Source organism: Hippoglossus stenolepis, chromosome 4 (genome assembly GCF_022539355.2).
Source record: "Hippoglossus stenolepis isolate QCI-W04-F060 chromosome 4, HSTE1.2, whole genome shotgun sequence".
Classification (NCBI taxonomy): Eukaryota; Metazoa; Chordata; class Actinopteri; order Pleuronectiformes; family Pleuronectidae; genus Hippoglossus; species Hippoglossus stenolepis.
In genome coordinates, this window is record NC_061486.1 from 28326508 (window position 1) to 28347287 (window position 20780).

General features: G+C 41.0%; 1 protein-coding gene across 4 annotated transcripts in view; it reads left to right on the plus strand.

Annotated features, from left to right (window-relative positions):
- The first annotated feature begins 710 nt into the window (after positions 1-710).
- The window catches only part of nlrx1 (NLR family member X1), a 55997-nt gene continuing 35927 nt past the window's right edge, over positions 711-20780 (plus strand). For 3 of the 4 annotated variants that reach the window (XM_035154367.2, XM_035154368.2, XM_035154369.2), the window contains exons 1-4: positions 711-853; positions 9642-9691; positions 11360-11472; positions 15998-16388. In XM_035154367.2, coding sequence (XP_035010258.1) covers positions 9675-9691; positions 11360-11472; positions 15998-16388 — 521 coding nt within the window. In that variant the 5' untranslated portion in view covers positions 711-853; positions 9642-9674. The remainder of the gene's footprint in view (positions 854-9641; positions 9692-11359; positions 11473-15997; positions 16389-20780) is intronic. The other variant, XM_047339618.1, reaches the window with a different exon arrangement.

Genomic DNA, 20780 nt, shown 5'->3' on the forward strand with positions numbered 1-20780 from the left:
AAAACATTTTGACTAGAGAACAAAATTACTGTTTCTCTTCAATGTAGGGCTGAACAATTAATCTAAATATTAGCAAAATTGCAACATGGCCAGGTGCAATATCAAAATTGCATGATTTTAATAGTTTTTCCAGTGAAAAAGAAAATTGGGAATCAAAGATTACCCGTCCCACTAATAGTGAATCATATTGCAATTGCAATATCTGTCAAGTTAATAAAAAAATTGTTTTCATATTGTGCAGTCCTAATGCAATGTAATGGAAACCTCCTTACAGCATCTCCCTCACATCTTTCATTGATCTTTTGACGTTTTCCGTCGGTGTCAAGGTATAGTGGTTAGGAAAGGATAATATTTTTGACTTTTTGACTGCAGCCATTGAGACTAACCAAAGAAAGGGGTTGTGCCAATGCGCTGTTCTCAGCAAATTAGAAAGTGAAAATTATCTTTCACCACGAACATTATGTAAAACACTTCCTGTCGCCTACCCATTTCAAATTAAAAGCAAGAATCAGATGTGAGCGCACAGCAGGAGTGGGGGGTGATGACGCTTCTAACACAGGACAGACACAAAAATGAAACAACAACAACAAGATAACAAATATCTCCAGGTGAAAGGCGATGTCACACACATAGAAGACACTGTCAGGACCATAGACTGTATATATAGAGGTCAGGACGGCTTTATTCTGAAAGCGTCGCCCGTGCGTTTCCTTCCTCTGAAACAGCGAATAAAAACAGAAGAGAAAGCTGTGTATTGCACAATACGCTCACAGTGGGTTCACAAACAACTTTAGGATCTGTAGTGCTGGCAGCACACAGTGAGTTTACCTGACTGAGCCGGGGACAGAGCACGGTAAGACCTTTTCACTCAGTTTACACTTACACTGTTACACGCTGCATGAACAAACGAGTCGTGGTTTGTTAGAACCGGGGCAGAACTGCGGTCAAACCAGCCGTCGTTTGTTTCTCCGCCGTCAAGCCAGCAGCCTCTGAATTTGGAGTGCCCCCGTATTCAGACCTCTATGGTATAAGCGGCTTAGAGCAGTTGACAAGAGCGACTTTAAAGGTATTTTTTCTCACCCTCTAAAGACAAGTGTACCAGTATCCGATATCTACCTGATATGACTATATGAAATCTTTACGATCCCCAATCCCCGCAATTTCAATGAACTATGAATCGGATTTAGAGAGAGAATAAGCAAAGGACTACTTCCGGTTGATGCAAATGCATTTCATGAAAAAAGATTGGATTGTTTTCGCAGTGAAAAAGTCATAAAATGTCATACATAAAACTCTCACTAAACCTTTTGAGAAGTCTGATATTATCTACTCTGATAGTAACCTTTCTTCCATAAGTAGTTTATAAACCTTGTAGTTTTGCAATTCATATATCTTAAACTATACTTGTATACAAATAGCATGAAAATCGCAATCATCAAAGAAAATTCAGCTTTTTTGTCTACTCTTTAAATAAATGCATCTTAAACTACTTATACAAATACTATGAAGTACTTAAACTGTGTAGTTATGGAATAATCCACTGCCAATGTCTCTTCTATTGAACAAAATCAATCCTATTCTTCTAACTTTGATGGGGAATAAAAAAAAAAATATATATATATATTTTTTTTTTTTATTCATTTATAATAACATTTTTCCACAAGTACTATTTCTTCCATTAAAAACTAATATACTCCTTGGTCGCACCGGCCTAACATTTAGGTGGTGTGTCTGTGTTAAGGAGTGAGGTAGAGTTTAAACTCACACACAGTCAACGGGCCGCCCCCACTCACTCATACAGACAAACAGACAGTGACGCAGAGATGAGAGAGGAACGTTTGCTATTGTGAACGAGGCGGGAAATGACAGACCATCAATAATAAATGTTTAGCAGCACTGATTCAAGATCAGAGCAGAAGTAGCGGTTGTAACGTGTCTGAGTCTCAAATCTGGGTGTCCTCCCTCACACTCCTGCTGACCTCCCTCACTTTACACTTAAACAATAAACACTAGGGCTGCACCATATATCGAAAATGTATCGCCATCAACATGCGCGATATATGTATCGCAAAAGACAGCTTGAACTATAATAAATGGTGTTCCATGTGCCATGCATTCGTGCTCAGCATGTCAATATATTTGGCCAATCAGATGGAGCCCTGCTGCCCTAGATAATCCTTAGAGAATCCTTATAACATGACATGGGATAGTACACCCAAAAATGAAAATTCACCAATTATCTACTCCCCACTATGCCAATGGAGGGGTGGGTGAAGTGTTTGAGTCCACAAAACACTTTTAGAGTTTATGGGGTAAACAGTGTTGCAGCCAAATCAAATACAATTAAAGTAAATGTTGACCGATTCTTCAAACAGAAAAAACGAATAAAATGCCTCCATACCGCTCCTGTGGTGTCCGTAAGCCCCGACATTCAAGTTCGACTCAAAACGGCGTAATTTACACCATGTTTTTAGCCTAAATGTCCTCTGTGGTCTTCCTCTGGAACAGCGTTCGTGCGTGGATCACAGATATGCAATGTAATTGGGTTTTTACTCATCTTATCAAACATCTTGGTAAACTGTCATGGTAAGTAAAAAATGTCTTCCTTTTTGGGGCTCCATGCACCTTTACCATAACACATTAAACAGACGAGCATCAAATTTAAAGCAGTGGCTGGCTTGACTGGGTTTACATTTTCATAGATGATGGCTCATAGGGCTGGGCAATAAAACAATATCAATAATTATTGCAATATAATTTTCAATAACAGCAATATGTCAAAGGTTCATTATATATCAGTATAATATGCAGCAAATCAGGTCCTCTCTTCAGCCATCGTCTCACTGCCTTCTGACCTTGTGTGTCAAAGCACGCTACTGCTGATGAAGGGGAGCGAGTCAATAACCAACGCAGAACCCCTCTGCACAATCAGACTCTCTCCCTGGCACCGATCCCAGAACCACATCCCCACCCTCTCCCTCCCGCAGCCAACGCTGATCATACCCCTCTACCACAGTGTCCATATCACAAACAAGACTGTCTAACCCTAAATTCTCTTATTTATACACACCCCAGGCTCTCGGGCTGTGGAGGTGTTCTAGCTGCAAGTAGAAATCCATTAAATTACAGGTGTTACACTAAATTCCTGAAGATTGCATGAGAGATGACAATGCCACAGTTAAGGATGCAAGAGCAAAATATTTCTCCACTTTGACCTCTACCACAACTCTAGAACTCTGTTTAGAACTATCAACCTTCTTGTTGTGACCCTTAGAACTCTGACTGGGATACTTCTCCCTGTAACAGTTTTTTAACCCACTAAGGTCAAACTCAATTCCATTAGATCATCGATTAACAGCTAACCTCTCGTGGGACCTCCTATGTCTAGGAGAATAGTTGAGCCCATACATTGATTATTTCTCAGTTTTCAGTCAAATTTCCCACGACACTCAAATTTAATTAATCAATGGCAAGAAAACCTCTGCCTGCCCCTTGGACATTTTGCAGACTCCACTTTTGAAGGAGGTTCTCCTCACCATTGATCCTCACATTCTAGATATTGTTATTGGCTCTTTGAACTCAGGGTCTTTCCAATCAATCAATCAAATTTTATTTGTATGGCCCATTTTCACAAATCACAATTAGTCTCATAGGGCTTAACAAGGTGTCACATCCTCTGCCCTAAACCCTCAGCAAGAGAAAGGAAAAACTACCCCCAAAAAACAAAAAGGTCCACGATCAGGATCCACCACCACAAACCGATGCCACCATAGTCCACAATCTATCGTCATGATCCATGAGGTTCAGTGATCAGCCAGGGGGTGTCTGCCTCCTGAACTGAAACTGGGATATGATTCCACAGGAGAGGAGCTTGATAGCTGAAAGCGCTGGCTCCTAATCTATGTTTAGAGACTTTAGGGACAACAAGTAAGCCTGAATTCTTTCACTCTAGTGGGGTGATATGGTACTATGAGTCATTTAAGGTATGATGGTGCCTAGAGGTGTGCATCTTCACTAGCCTCACAATTTGATGACTATTCAGCAGTCAACGATTCGATTCACAACGATGCATCTCGATGCATTTCAATGTATCACATCCACATTTTTCTATATTGTTGCACATGGCTGCTTTTTCATCAATTAATAAAATCTGTCAGAAAAACATGAACTCCGTTTTTATCTAGAAAGTGCTTTAAAATTATTATAGACTGTTGCTGTTATTACAAGTGGGCTGTAATTTACAAAGTAAGGTTTTAAATTCAAAAATCAGAATACAACAGTAAGTGAATGACAGTGGTCAGTGCTCTCCACACTGATTTGACATTCGGATCGTTCCGTCACTTTAACCCTGATGTCCTGGCTGTGCGTGTCACGTATACAGTCTATGGTCACGTTACGTGTCGTGTTGTTTGAAGTCTGCCTCCTCCTCACTCCCTCTGACCTACTCTCACTTTACACTTAAACAATAAACACTATCACTGATCACAAGTTATTTGGACATGTACAGGACTGACGGTTACTTTGTGTTTGTTTGATTCGCTCTCGTATTTATGAGACGCATGTTTATACACACCGTGCACCGACAGAGACTCCGACACAGACCGGAGCTTTAACTAGCGTCTATCCTGATCCTGAAGCAGCGCTGGTTATAATTATTCGCTAAAACAATGAACTTAGCGGAAAACATGAATCGATTATGTTCTGTCTCTGCATCGATGCAGAGTCGTCTGCATCGCGATGCATTGAAGAATCAAGAAAAATGATGCCATATAATTAAGGGCCTTGTAGGTGAGGAGGAGAATTTTTAATTCTATTCTAAATTTAACCGGAAGCCAGTGTAGTGAAGCTAAATGTGTCTTTTCCTGGTTCTTGTCAGGACACGTGCTGCAGCATTTTGGACAAGCTGCAGAGTCTTTAACGACTTACTGCTGGAGCCTGATAATAAGAAATTACAATAATCAAGTCTGGATGTAACAAAGGCGTGAACTAGTTTTTCTGCATCTTTGTGAGACAGGACGTTTTTCTGATTTTTGAGAAGGCAGTCTTACAGAATGTTAAAAGTGAGAATCAAAGGACAAATCGGGATCCTGTCATCTAGCCCAGCTATATCATTATATAATGCATCTCTAAGGTGTTTTATCTGAGGTTAATAAGAGAAAATTGCGGGTCATCCAGGTTTTTATGTCCTTGAAACATGCTTGAAGTTTAGTTAATTGATTACACTGTTCTGGTTTAATTGACCGGTATAACTGGGGGTCATCCGCATAGCAGTGGAAATTTACAGTGTGTCCTGATGATGTTTCTAGTGGAAAAATGGTCCGAGCACAGAACCCCGAGGAACACTGTGGTACACTCTGGTGCGCACAGATGACTCATCCATAATTTGCACAAATTGGAATCGATCTGACAAATAGGATTCAAACCAGTTTAGGGCGGTTCCTTTAATGCCAATTAACTGTTCTAGTCTCTGTGATAAAATGTAATGATCAATAGTTTGAATGATGCACTAAGATTTAACAGGAGGAGGACAGATGCAAACCCCTGATCTGAAGCTATGAGAAGGTCATTTGTGACTTTTGCCAAGGATTTCTTTGTGCTGTGATTAGCTCTAAACCCTGACTTAAAGTCTTCATATAGATTACTTTCCTGGTGAAATTCACACAGCTGATTGGCTACAATTATCTCAAGGATTTCAGACAAAGGGGAGGTTGGATATTGGTCTGGAGTTGGCTAAAACCTCTGGGTCCAGAGTAGGTTTTTTGAGAAGGGGTTTGAATACAGCTATCTTAAAAGATTGTGGTACAAATCCTTATAATAACGATAAATTGATTGTATTTAGTAAAGTACTATTTATTAGGGGCAGAATTTATTTAAGACAGAGACTTTTAACCTCCATGTGACTTCACCGCCACGCCATGCCCCCTGACGAAAACTAAAAAAATATATAACTTTAAATCACAAAGTCTCTTACATGACATAAACCAAATGTGATGTCGATCGCATGGAATCTGTAGGAGAAGTACAATTTTGAAGTATATGTGAAAACACCAAAAAAATCATGCCAAATATAATTTTCAATCCAAAATGGGCGACTTCCTGTTGGGTGTGGCGAAGAGTGTCAAGAGGATTTATTTGTGCATCTGGGCATATGTGTGCCAATTTTCATAACTCTAGGTGAAAGTAAATGAATAGGCAAGGCCCCCATTGAAAATTTATAAGGGGCACTATTGAGCCATTTTTGGAGACAGTTTTCTGAACACATTCAAATACATACATTTTCACCAGACCTGACCCACCTGCAGAAATTGGTGAGTTTTGTAGTTTGTTAAGGCTCCCATTTCAACATGCAGAGGAATAAAAAGAAAAACAATAGGTTCTTGCTCTGTCGTGCTCAGGACCTAATGAGAGAGAGAGAGAGAGAGAGAGAGAGAGAGAGAGAGAGAGAGAGAGAGAGAGAGAGAGAGAGAGAGAGAGAGAGAGAGAGAGAGAGAGAGAGAGAGAGAGAGAGAGAGAGAGAGACCTCTCATTCTACTCTTACAGATTCTAGGAATATCATGTAATATCATAATGTTGTAGAATAAAGTGGGTGTACAGTTACACTTAGTGTTGAGTATAAACAGCAGCTTAAACATGTTTTAAATACCCAATAATACGAGAAGTCTTACGCAAAGATTTGAATTTATAGGGCCTAAACTAAAATGTTTTATAAGTAGCGTACAGAGACAGGGCATGTGTGTGTGACAAAGAAATTAGCAGCAAAGTAAATAAGTTTCTCGTCGCCAGACTTATCTCCACACAGCACTGTGTTATAACTGTGAATGTAGCAGTGCAGTGTGTTAGGCTATTTGTCGGTGACAAAATGCAGTAACTTCTAAAGAATCAAGCTATATCTTGTTTGCCCCCAGATGATTACATTTAATAAGAGGTTTAGCCCAACAACTTGACTCCCGTCCAGGCTCAAGGTAGTCTGACCTTTAAGGTGGACCAGCTATGATCAAGGCGAGTTTTGTGCAGAAATAATATTTACATTATTCATGAGAAAAGACAGCGTCAAAGCCCACGATTAAGGACACACCAGTTCACGTTTTGAACATATTTTCTCCACTCAACAACACACCCATTGAGAAGCAAACTCTGGTCATTGGCGACTTAGTCTTAAGAAACTTAGCGACACCAGCGACTATAGTCAATTGCATGCCAGAGCGAACAACACAGAGTCCAAACTGAAGCTGTTGGCTGAAGCTAAACCTAAATACAGTAAGATTATAATTCGTCAGCAATGACTCCCGGCTTCGTATGTTGGAGGTCACTAAAGTTAATGTGGAATTGGTTTGTGCATTTGCAAAGACGATATCAGACTCCGTAGTTGTCTCTGGACCTCTATCCTATATGACCTATATGATGTATAACCACATGTTGTCATTTTACTGCTGGCTGTCGAAGTGGTGTCCTACAAATGGTGTGGGCTTTGTAGACAATTGGAAAACTTTTTGGGGGAAACCTGGTCTTTTGAGGAGAGATGGCGTTCATCCCACTTGGGATGGAGCAGCTCTCTTATCTAGGAATATTACTCAGTTTATGAACCCAATTTTGGGACCCTGAGGCAGAGCTGCAGTCCCATAGACTTCTCTGCGCTACCTTTATATCAGTCACACAGCCACAACCCCATAGAGACTGTGTCTGCCCCCCGCACATGAAATTATTTAAATGAAAAATGAACAACCTCTGCAACAACAAAACAAAGCAAGATAATTAAATGTGGACACTTAAATGTATGATCATTGTCATCAAAGGCTGTTTTAGTTAATGAATTAGTCTCGGATCACAGTATTGATTTATTTATTGTCCCTCACTGAGACCTGGCTGCATCCTGAAGAATATGTCAGCCTAAATGAATCTACTCCCCCGAGTCATATAAATACACACATTCCCTGAGACTTTGGCCGAGGAGGTGGAGTTGCTGCTATTTTTAACTCCAGTCTATCAATTAATTCTAAACCTAAACTTAACTATAACTCATTTGAAAGTCTTGTTCTTAGTTTGCCACACCCACCCAGGAAAACACAACAGCCAATCCTATTAGCTGTAGTTTACCGTGCTCCCAAGGATAATTCTGAATTTTTAAAGGAATTCACTGAGATTTTATTACGCCTAGTCCTAAAAACAGATAAAGTTATTATAGTCGGTGGCTTTATTATTCATGTTGATAATGATAGCGATAGCCTTAGTGTTGCATTTAATTCAATAATCGACTCAATTGGTTTCAGTCAGTGTGTACACCAACTCACTCATTGACCAGAGTACATGCCACTAATGAAAACTCCCTTTCTAGATGTCTATCTGATAGTGCTGTAGCAAAATTTAATTAAATAAAATTTAGCTACAGCTAAATAATATAGACTCCATAGCACCTCTCAAAAACAAGCGTGTAACACATAGTAAATTAGCTCCCTGGTATAATTCCAACACGTGAATTAAAACAAGCTTAAAGAAAACTAGAAAGGAAGTGGTGCTCCAACAACTGTTCAAAATCCTGTAAATATAGTCTTACGGTATATAGGAAGGCCCACCACAAAGCAAGAGCTGCCTATTACTCCACATTAATAGAAGAAAATAAAAACGATGCCAGGTTTCTCTTCAGCACTGTAGCCAGGCTACAGAGAGTCACAGCTCCATTTAATCCAGTATTCCTCCATCACTGAATAGCAATATCTTTATACACTTCTTTAACGATAAAATTGTAACTATTTGAAATAAAATCTACCATCTCCTCCCCTCAATTGATGCTAATACATCATCAAGCTTACAAATCTCAGGAACAGCTGAGAATCCTGTTATTTCTTTTGACAGTTTCTCTCTGATCACCCTTGATCAGCTGACCTCAATAATCTCATCTAAACCTGCAACTTGTATCTTAGATCCCATTCCCACAAAATTAATTAAAGAAATTCTGCCCCTAATAAATACTACTTTACTAAATACAATCAATCTATCGTTATCATATGGATTTGTACCACAATATTTTAAGATAGCTGTAATCAAACCCCTTCTCATAAAACCTACTCTGGAACCAGAGGTTTTAGCCAACTACAGACCGATATCCAACCTCCCCTTTTTTGTCTGAAATCCTTGAGATAATTGTAGCCAATCAGCTTTCTGATTAATCGTGGATGGGTTTGGGTGGGTGAATAAGGCCTGTGAATTTAATTAAAACCATCTGTCTTAACTGGGCAACACTGTGTGCGTAAGTGGCAGAGGTGAGCAGCGGAACGGCTTGCTTTTCATTTCAGTTAGAGATGTTTGAGGTCTCGTGAGAGAGAGAGACGGAGAGAGAGAGGAAGAGAGCATGCTCAGTCAGGTGGGGAATTAAAAAAAGAGTGTAGGTGTATCCTTTAAGTCTAGTAGACCTTATCTTCCCTGGTGACGCTGGTGCACTGCTACATTTTTACAGAATGTTGGCACATATGTGCATTATCTCACCATGTGCTCTTACACATGCCCTATACAACCGTGAGACAAAAACTAAACAGAGACCCAATGCTGAAACCAACTCTTAACTACTAGTGGTTAAATCACCCACAGGATACCATAAGATTCTGTTTGTACTAGTTGCCTGACTGTTTGCTAACTGCTCTTCACAGATTGCTCCCGGACTGACAGAGCAGAACAGAAGGATGAGCTCACTACGCAGGTTGGTGATAAAATGGTCACTCACAACTATGATGTATTGATGAAGCTGATGTGCAACAATATTCATTGTTGGGCCTTTGTAACAAAACTGACAAAAATAAACAGACGGTCACTGGCTGAGACACTTTCACAGGACTACCAATTCTGAGTGTCATGTCTGGCTTCTATCAGACCAAAGAATCTTGTTTGTTGGAATGTCAAGTAATTTAAGTGCTTTTATGTCATGTGCTGCAGTGATCAATGTCCTTACAGGCCTGCTGTCAGCTGAAAGAGTCACTTGTTAAGTTTCCACATGCATGTTTCCTAGAGGTGCAGAACATTTTCTCGATTCTAAGATGCATAGTGATGCAGACGTAGACGACTGCATTGATTCAAGTTTTCTGTGACATTCATTTTGTGGCCTGCAGCTGCTTAAATATTACCGCAACTGCTTCAGAATCAGTGCAGATAGACATTATAGGTCAGGTCGCCTTTTACCATGTCGGAGTCTCCTGTATGGGTGTGCTCCCTCCACACTCAGCAGCTGACCTGCACTCACTTATTCTTAAACAATAATTACCAACACTACCGCACCGCCAGGACATCAGGGTTAAAGTGACCGGAACAATCCAAAATCATGATCTGCCACCATTGATCAATAAATGAATAAATGTGATTGTCAGTTTGTGTGTGAAGAGTGACAGAGACGAGCAGACATACACGCACATACACAGGCTAAGCGAAGTGAAGGTCTATCCGCAGATTATCACACAACGCTGTGTACTCTCGCTGGAGTGAACGCCGCTCACGTTCGTTCGGTTCAGCGTTCACAAAGAGTATGAACAACACTGTCAATACCCGTCTCTGATATGCATGCACGCAGGAGAGTTTTCTGGATGGGCGGGGGAGTGAACTGTCTGCTGTGAGAGAAGAGAGAAGCGAAACTCCATGAGAATTTCATGCAGCTTAAAACATTCACATGACAATTTGTACTCGATGGTCGCGATATAATCATTTAATACATCTCACTTGGAACAAGCTGCGATATACCGAGTATATTCGATATGTTGCCCACCCCTAGTTTAAAGTAACCAGTGGGACAAGTTGGATCAGTGTGAACTTCCCAGAGCAGCATTAGATAAGTCCTAGTTTGGTAACAGGGCATAATTGTCTGTGTTTGCATGTCATTGTCATTATACCTGCTGCAGCCTGCATACGGTTAAATCGCAGCTGTTTCCCAATCACCATCTGAGACAAATCATTGTGATGAAATTTGACTGGAGGGTTAAAGTAACTGTGGTAGTGGGGCGTGGTCAGCGTCGGCTGCAGGAGGGAGGGAGTGGAGATGGGGTTCTGGGATCGGTGCCAGGGAGAGAGTCTGATTGTACACAGGTGTTCCAGTTCAACTAATGACGCTCTCCCCTGTATCAGCAGTAGCGCGCTGGGGCGCGGGGGTCGCCCAGGAACCAGCACACAGCAAAGAAGAGACGTGTCTGGTGGTGTATATTTGTATGTGTGATTAATATTGGAAATAAAGAGACCTAGAAGAAACCTACCTGATTCCCCCTTGTGTTCATGACGAGGAACCCACGGTGACGCAGGGACGTGTTACAGTAACCTTTCCAGCTTGTTTTCGTAAATTACTAAACAATGCTAACTAAACCAGTTTGTGTAATTTGCTGTCTTCCAGACAACTGAGTCAGCTGCTGGCAGTATGGAGCTGGAGGAGGAGGCTGGATGTTTCCCTTTACCAAGCCCCTGGGTTTCACTTCAGGACCTTCTGCTCAACCACTTCAGAACCAGGTGCACAGCTTAGTTTGAAGTTAGAGCTGTTTGACAATCACCATAAACTTTCTGCTTTCTTGAATACAATTCCAACTGTCGAGACTAATGCATCTAATACGGTATCCTATTCCCTTCTATGGGAAACTCTAAAAGCATTTTTGCGAGGGGAAATGATTTTATTTATGTCTTATTCAAACAAAATGGAGAAGCAGAGACTACAGCATTTAACTGAATCAATTTACAACCTCGATAAGCAATGGGTTTCCAATCCCTCACCAGAAAAAAAAAAGAGGGGGGAACCTGCAATTAGAGTTTAATTTATTATCTACAAAAAGCCAAACAGCTACTGTTGTATTCCTGTGGTCTGACATACAAGTACGGGGACAAAAACAGTCGGCTGTTAGCACATCAGTTAAAGCAACAACCTCCCTCAAGACTGATCCCTGAAATTATAGATAATCAGGGCAACCTGGTAACAAATCCACAGGGTCTTTGAGTCCTATTACATTAAACTGTACACTTCTGAATTTACATTGAATAAAGGGCCAATGACAACATTCTTAGACGGTCTAAATTTCCCTCGTCTTGAGTCAAATAAAATTGCTGAGCTAAACCGGACTGTAGAATTAGAGGAGATCCAGGTGGCAATTTCATCTATGCAGAGTGGCAGGACTCCAAGGCCTGACGGCTTTACGGCACAATTAAAAAATATATTTAAGGACAAGCTTTTTCCAATTGTTTTAGGAATGTTCCAGGAGTCACTGACAAAGGGCACCCTCCCCCCACTCTTTCACAAGCAACCATTACACTTCTGCTTAAAAAGGACAAAGATCTTACTGATTGCGGATCCTACCGTCCAATTTCCCTGCTTAACGTAGATGCAAAAATCATTGCAAAGCTGCTAGCTTGCCGACTTGAGAGTATTATGCCTTTTATTATTTCAGAAGACCAAATTGGTTTTTATAAATGAACGTCAATCATTTTCCAACATGAAATATAATTCATACTTCACACTCTACGTTGGTCCCTGAGGCAGTCATTTCATTAGCTGCCGAGAAGGCCTTTTACCGCATTGAGTGGGAGTACTTATCTGCGGTCCTCCAGATTTTCGGCCTTGGTGATGAATTCAGCTCCCGCATTAGACTCCTTTTATTCATCTCCGCAAGCATGTGTTACCACCAACTCACTATTCTCTCCATATTTTTCACTATCAAGAGGCAAACGGAAAGGATGCCCACTGTCACCCTTACTCTTTGCAATAGCAATAGAACCCCTATTCATTGCACTGAAAGCGTCTACACTTCTTCAGGGAATATGGCGGGATGGAACATTGAGGGTCACTGTATGCAGACGATCTTTTGCTATATGTGAATGACCCACTGACATCCCTTCCTGTGATTAAGTCAACTCTGATGGAATTTGGTTCATTCTCAGGATACAAATTAAACGAGTGAACTATACCCAATTGATGATTTGGCATGTCAAATCCTACAGACTTCAGTAACCTTTCGTTTATCCAGTTCAGGTTTCAGGTACCTTGGTGTCTTACCTCTACCCACACAGCCAACTTTACTCCTGTTGTGAATATAATACCTTAAGCGTGACGCCATTAAATGGTGTGCCTTTGGGCATTCAATAAATTTGGTTATCAGAAAAAATCTTGAATATTAAAAATCTTGATATTAAATAATGACTTTAATTGATTAAAGTTACCTTGGTGCACCACCCTTCAAAGAAAGATAGCAAATTTATTGATTAAGTCTCATGAAAGTACTAACTACAAATTTGGAACTATGATTAATAATTAAATTAATAACTATAACCAAAATTACCATATAGGTCGTTAGCAAAGTTGAAGGATATGGAGTTCTTAACAGTGTAGAGGTTGGCAAAATTAACACTTATGCAACATTAATGAAGACAATACTTCTGTTAAAGAAAAACAGTTATTATGAAGATAATTAAAGAATAAAAACAAACTGTGTTTGTGTGTGTGGGTGTGTGGGTGCCAGGTTAGAGAAAGTAGTTAGTTGAATGCAAAGAAACACTGTGACGAGCGTAACATAACTAACATTAACTTTCAAATAACTTATTACCAAATATCACAACAACACAAATCAAACTTCTAAACATCACATGAATAGAATTGAACAGTCTTTGCTTAGCCTAGTGTAATTATTAAGCCCAGTTGTGTTACCCGTCCATGAAAAGGGGAAGAAAGGTTGATGTGCTGTTTGAAGTCCAGTGAAGTGGTCTTGCTGGTTTGTGGCTCCTGTTGTTGTGTTTCTGCTCTGCGAATCAGCTCATGCTGAAGTTCTTAGGCAGGCTCTCGCGTTGCTGCCTTTTGGAAAGTTTTAGCAGTCTTCTCCAGGCAGGCCTGCTTGAAAGTTGGTAGAGCTTGGGTAGGGAGGAAGTTTCCTTGGCTGGGTGAGCTGGAGAGCTACACCTCTCCTCCAGGAGAAGTGAGTAGAAAAGAGGAAGAAGAGAGAGGGAACTGGGCTTATATTGGCCTGGTGACCTCATGGGGCCCAGAGGGACCAATAGTGGTTGAAGGTTGTGTCCAGGGGCAGTTTTAGCACCTAGGTGTGACTGTATAAACAGCTTCACCAACGTTACCCATCAAACAACAAACCAGGCACATGATTGGAAGCAAGACAGTAATTACAACAATAATAATCCATCAATTCATTGAGCTTCCATTATGCTACAAAGTGTTTATTCTAATGCTGCAAATACCCTTATCTTTCTGATGTTCTCCTTTACACGTGGCATCTATTGCACTTCTGTACGTTCTTTTTACCCTGTTAAAAAGTTTTTTTTTCTTGTTAAGGGCAGAGGATGTCACACCTTTTTAAAGCCCTATGAGACAAATTGTGATTTGTGAATATGGACTATACTAATAAATGTGATTGATTGCTATGTTCTGGACTTCACAAAAACATGGCTGGAGCCCAGCGTTCCCGACTGTGCCCTCCCTTCCTTTGGTTTCTTCATCCACAGACACAACAGTTGAGAGGTGGGGTTGTGTGCTTCATGGTTAACTTTTTGTGGGCCACGGATGTCAGTGTTTTAACAACTCAGTGCTATCCGGTTCTGGAGCTGCTGACAATCAAAGTTCAACCCTTTTACCTTCCCAGAGTTCAGCTCAGTCCTCCTCACAGCTGTTAACATCCACTCCCAAGCGGATAAATCTGTAGCCCTGGATTAGCTGTATAGGTTTATAAATGAACTGGAGAACTCTTACCCTGAGGCCATTTTCATCGTTTTGGGAGATTTCAACTGAGCCAACATGAAGCTGATGCTTCCTAAATACTATCAACACATCATTTCCCCACCAAGGGGCAACAAACACGGGACCACTGCTACACCCCTATCAGAGACAAACCCCTCCCCGGCCCGCTTTTGGCAAAGCTCACTGCTCCATTCTATTGCTGCCCACATACAAACAGAAACAGGAGAAAACAGTTTCCAGGAACATCTGCAAAATAGCTGAATAGCGCCCCCTCTCAACTCCATGGAGATTAAAACTAACTCAAAGTTTTAACGTACATCACACGGTGTGACCGAAGCATGGCGTCAAAGTTTGATGACTCACCAAAAATGAGGGATTTTGAACTCCTCTGTACATTGTCGAATCAGCCTCAAACCTCTTGCACAAGTTCACAGTCCCGTCCTGATCAGATCCATATGTCAATATTGACTCATCATTACAGCGCCACCTAATGGCGACAGGAAGTTACATGATTTATACTTTGATACACTGCTCCTGGCTGGTTTACAATATACAGCTCAAATGAGCTCAGACACGTCATAAGACCATGGCCAGAATCATGACATTCCCTAAAACCATATAAACCTTGAAGTGCGGCGAAGGATCAACCTTCGCTGAAGGAGACGAAGTTGTCAAAACTCCTGTGCATTGTCCAATCAGTACCAAAATTCTGTCACATGATCGGAGTCTACGCCTGAACAGCTCCATATGTCTATATCAACTCACGGTCATAGTGCCAGCTACTGATTCGCGATGAAACAGGACGTTTTTTTTTACTCCATTGTGCATTGTCCAATCGGCACCAAAATTAAAACCTATAATCAAAGTCCTGACCTGAACAGCTTGATGTGTCAAAATGAACTCAGGGTCATAGCGCCACCTACTGATCAGTGTGAAAATGAAGTTGTATCTCCACTGTAAATTGTCCAATCGGCCCCAAATTGCTCACGCTTCATCAGAGCCCCAACCTGAACAGGTCTATTAGTCTGTATGTAGTGATAGCGCCACCTACTGTCAACAGTAAGTAAGCCTCCTTTTACAACTTAAATTGATTTACATTAAATTTAAACGTGTGGTCTGCATGGCGTGTGGCGTGGACCGCAATGTGTGAATAGTGGCCCTGTTTTCGTCGTTGCGTGATGGATGCAGGAAGTTAAGCGTTTAATAATATCGCTATTGTGAATTGTTTTGGCCACTATAATCACTATGCGAAAATCTTTTATTGTGACAACTATAGTTTAACTATGCCTCCTTTTTTCTCTTTTACTATAGACCCTATCCAGATCCACAAGAGGAAGCTCTTCTTGTGGTTCAGCCACCTTCCTCAGGAGGAAAAACAGTTCGGAGGTTACTTCAGTCCAGAGACCATGCATGTGGATCCACTAATCCTGGAAAGAAAAGATGAGGAGAGGGCAGGACTCCTAAGCGCCCCTCCCCAAACCCTGACAATCACTAGTCACTCTGTGACAGTGGAACAGCTATTTGAGCCCACTGATGCCTGGAGTGATGGTAATGGGGTCAATGTGCTACTGTACGGGGCTGTGGGAACCGGTAAAAGTACAGTGATCCGAAAGCTGGTTCTGGATTGGTGCAGAGGGAATACCCTGACGCACTTCAAGCTGCTGGTGCCTTTCTCTTGTGAGGACCTCAGCCAACTGTCAAAGTAAGATATTATAATGTAATTTAGTGGGTTTTTAGTCTTGAGGAATTTGTGTATGTATATAACTTGGGAGTAAATTCATTTAGGCTGACATATTCTTCAGGATGCAGCCAGGTCTCGTTGAGGGACAATAAATCAATATTGTGATCTGAGTCTAATTCATTAACTAAAACAGCCTTTGATGACAGCGATTTGTTTACTTGTCCACATTTAATTGTCTTGGTTTGTTGTATTGTTGCAGAGGTTGTGTTAATTAGGGCCCAAGCACGACAGTGCAAGGACCTATTGTTTTTGCTAGAATTCTTCTTCTTCTGAGGAAAGAAATGCCTTTTGAGAGCCTTAACATACTCGAAAAATCACCAGACTGGCGGCAAATTTCCATGATTTTTCAGAAAACAATAGGTGCTTATAACCAATCTGCCTCAAACTATGTATGTAGGACAAATGTCTCGTCCTGAACTGATCCATATGATAATATTTGATAATAGTGATTGCGCCCCCTACCTGTAAGATGAAATGTATGCTTTACATGTTGGTGTCCTGCGGCTGCTGCTGCTGTAACTTCCATGTTTTTCGCTCCTTTGTAATTAAAAGGTATATTAACTGTGATTCTTTCGTCAGGGGGCGTGGCCATGGCGTGGTGGTGAATTCGATAATACGCAGGAAAACAATAAGTGCAATAACAGATCCATTTGATAATATTCAATACAAGGCATAGCGGCCCCTTTACTTGTGACAGGAAATATCATGTTTTTCATTTAAGCCGCCTGCAGCTAGCCCGTTCACCCGATTCATGTGAAATTTGGTCAGGAGAGCCTAAATGGGTTGATGAAGCCATATAATTAAACTTGTGAGTTTTCAGCAAGGGGCGTGTCCTTGGCATGGCGGTGAATCTCGATGACTCACCAAGAACCTTCAAGTAGCTTTAACTTCCATGTTTTTTCTCCAATTACTGTCAAACTATATATGTGTGATAAGGAACACGCCCTAAAGTGATCTAAATACAAATATAGTTTAATAGTCACAGCGCCCCCTAGCAGTGACGGGAAGTTCCATGTTTTATACTTTGACATGTTACGCCTACATTTTTCATTTGATCCACCTCAAAATAGGTCAGGGAAACCTTGAGAAGCTGGTGACGCCATGTTCTGAGACTTAAGCCTTTACATCGAACCGCAACGGCATGCATTTCGATGGAATGCCAACAGGAAGTGGCTGTAACGTCACTACACATGCTCCACAAGGACAATATTTGTCAACTGAGGCAGAATGGTTCAACAGCACCACCTATTGGAAACTGCAAGTAGTATCTGGTTCAAACCTCAGCAAACAGCCAACTCAAGACCTCCGCTGAATCGTGAGACATGATCAGCGAGCATTCTCCATTGCCACCCATGACATGGGGGCCCGCTCTGACATCCTTCCCGTCGAGTCCGAAGCGAACACCTCTTGGTCGGTGTGACGGACGGGAAGCAGCCACCTCAGTGCAGTCGCGTCATTTGCCCACGGTCATGAGACTCGGGACCGCATTGTACATGCTCGCAAGTCTAGTTCTTCTTCTTCTTAGAAAATAAGTGCTTTTTGGGGAAATTCATCATCCTCAAAAAATCACCAAAATTTGCCAACCCGTCAGGTTTGGTGAAAATGTACGTATTTTAATGTGCTTAGGAACATGCATCCAAAAATGGCTTGATAGCGCCCCCTACAAATTTTCACCTACAGTTATGAAAATTGGCACACATGTATCATTCCCAGATGCACAAAAAATCCTCTTGACATTTCACACGTGCTTCAAAATCTTACTCCTCCTAGAGCTTTCATCAGATCAACTTCAAAATCAGTGAATGTCATCTTATCAACAAAGAGATTCAAAGTTTGAGTTTTCATCACACGGTCTGAAGGTGGCGTGGCTTCAAAGTTTGATGATTCGCCAAAAAAGACGGACTTAGTATAACTCCTGTGCATTGTCCAATCAGCCTCAAACCTCTTTCACATGATCACAGTCCCGCCCTGATCAGGTCCATATGTTAATAATGACTCATCGTCACAGCACCACCTGCTGGCGACAGAAAGTGACATGTTTTATACTTTGATGCACTGCTCCTGGCTGCTCATACAGCTCAATTCTCTATAAGAACATGGTCAGAATTGTGACATTTTCTCAAACCGTGTAAACAATGAGGTTTGGCGAATGTTGATCCTTCGCGTAAGAAGACAAAGTTATCATAACTCCAGTGTGCATTGTCCAATCAGCCCCAAAATTCTGTCAATTGATCAGAGTCCAGGCCTGAACAGCTCAATATGTCAATATTAACTGAGGGTCACAGCGCCACCTACTGATTCACAGTGAAACAGGACGTTTTTTTTTTTCTCCACTTTGCATTGTCCAATCAGCACCAAAATCCTCTCACAAGATCATAGGCCTGGCCTGAACAGATTTATTATACTGTATGTAGTTATAGTGTTGGCGCCACCTACTGATCAGCTTCAAAATGAAGTAGTTGTAACTTGACTGTACATTGTCTAATCGGCCCCAAATTGCTCAGGCTTCATCAGAGCCCCGACCTGAACAGATCTTTTAATCTGTATGTAGGGATAGAGATAGCGCCACCTACTGTAAGCCTTGTTTTAAACCTTTGTCGGGAGTTGTGTCGCTTTCAGGGATCTAACAAGACGGACTGCCCTCAGAGCTGAGGTTTTCCCCGCTGGCAACGGCGCGTTTATTAATCTGGCTTCGTCCTCGACAGTACATTTTTTACATGTACCACTACTGTTAAAATAGGCAGAGGAGTAAAAGTATTGGAATTTAAAATATAAACTGAAATATAGCTGCGATAAAGATAAATAGTAATCATATAGTATTCACTGCTGTATTATCAGACCTTTCATACATCAAATTTATAAGGTACCTCGAATTTTTGTTGAAATTTCTAAACCTGTGTAATGTCAAGTTGACTTTAGCTCTGACTGACTGGACTGAATTTGCAATGTGTTATGTTTCAAGCCAAAATGTGTTGTTCAGAACATGTTATAGTAAGGTACACAATTCCATTTTAGGTATTGAGATGAAGAATTAATTAAATTTAAGAAAGCATAACACCCACCTGCACTCTTGTGTCATCACATCAACTCTCGCTCTACTTATTCATAAATACATACATGCATGTGCGGACTACTGCAAAACTTTATCTTTATAGTGAGACATTAACAGCATATTTCACTTTATAGTCAAAATAGATGAAATTAGATGTCACTGTAATACTCAAAGCCTTGGTACACAGAGGAAGGGAAAAAAGTCCTGATGGTCACCACACAAGTTGGGATAGGGATAGGGTCTATAACTACCAACACAAGTCAATGGACGTGCAGTTCAAACGAGATTTCACTGGCATTATAGTGTTTTATTAGCTGCGGTACGAGATCCAACCATCTTGTCTGCTTAACTTTACTACCAATAGATTCCACACTGACGACGTTGTTGGCTTGTTAACATGAGGGCTTACTAGCATTAGCTTAATGTTAACCAAAGGGTATAATCTCCTTTATCAGTGTTATACTTAGTGATATAGACTCCAAAACGTTTGGTTCAAAGTAAATATGAGAAGCATCGCTAGCCTGCTAATTAACTAGTCTACTAGCTTCCAGACTGCGACTGCAGATACTGAAGTTAATTTAAAATGGTGACTTGGAGAAGTACGTTGTTTCGACGTTTCAAACACTCTTCCCATTTTACATGCTAGCTAAGCTAGCGATGTTTTGAGCTAGTTTGATTTCCTGCTGTTGATGGGCTTCCCCAGGGTCTCTGCACTAATAACTGATCGTAACACACTCTCTCTGCTGTTGTAATAATGCCGCCTCTCCAACAAACCGTTTGATGTGGCTTGTGACGTAATATCAATATGGCGGTGAGCTAAACCAAAAGCACAAGTCAGTAGCAACAATAAATCTAATATAATTTAACGTGTACTCATTTCATAATGATTAAAAAAAAACTTGAGCTATGTGGTGTAAGGCTCTGATGAACCCCTGATTGTTTTCCAGTGGTTGAGTCAAAGAGTAAGTATTGATCTGTGTGTGTGTGTGGGTTTCCTATACACTTTGATGTTGAGGCTTCTGTCTTCTTCAGTGTACACTGTACAATCCAAATGGGTTTCCTTTGACATCCTCGGGTGTTAAAATGTATGTTTTATCCACTGCATTTGTGTCTTCTGAGAAAGCTTCAACTTTCTAAGGTCTTATTTTAAGGGGAGTTCCTGTAAAAGGGGTCAAGGCTTTGCTTTCCACTTCTTCCATGTAGAGGTTAATCACTGCAGGATCACAGTGGTGAGCACTAGAGCTGTGGACATTTTTTGATTCTTAGATGCATCACGACGTGGACGACTCTGCATCAATGTA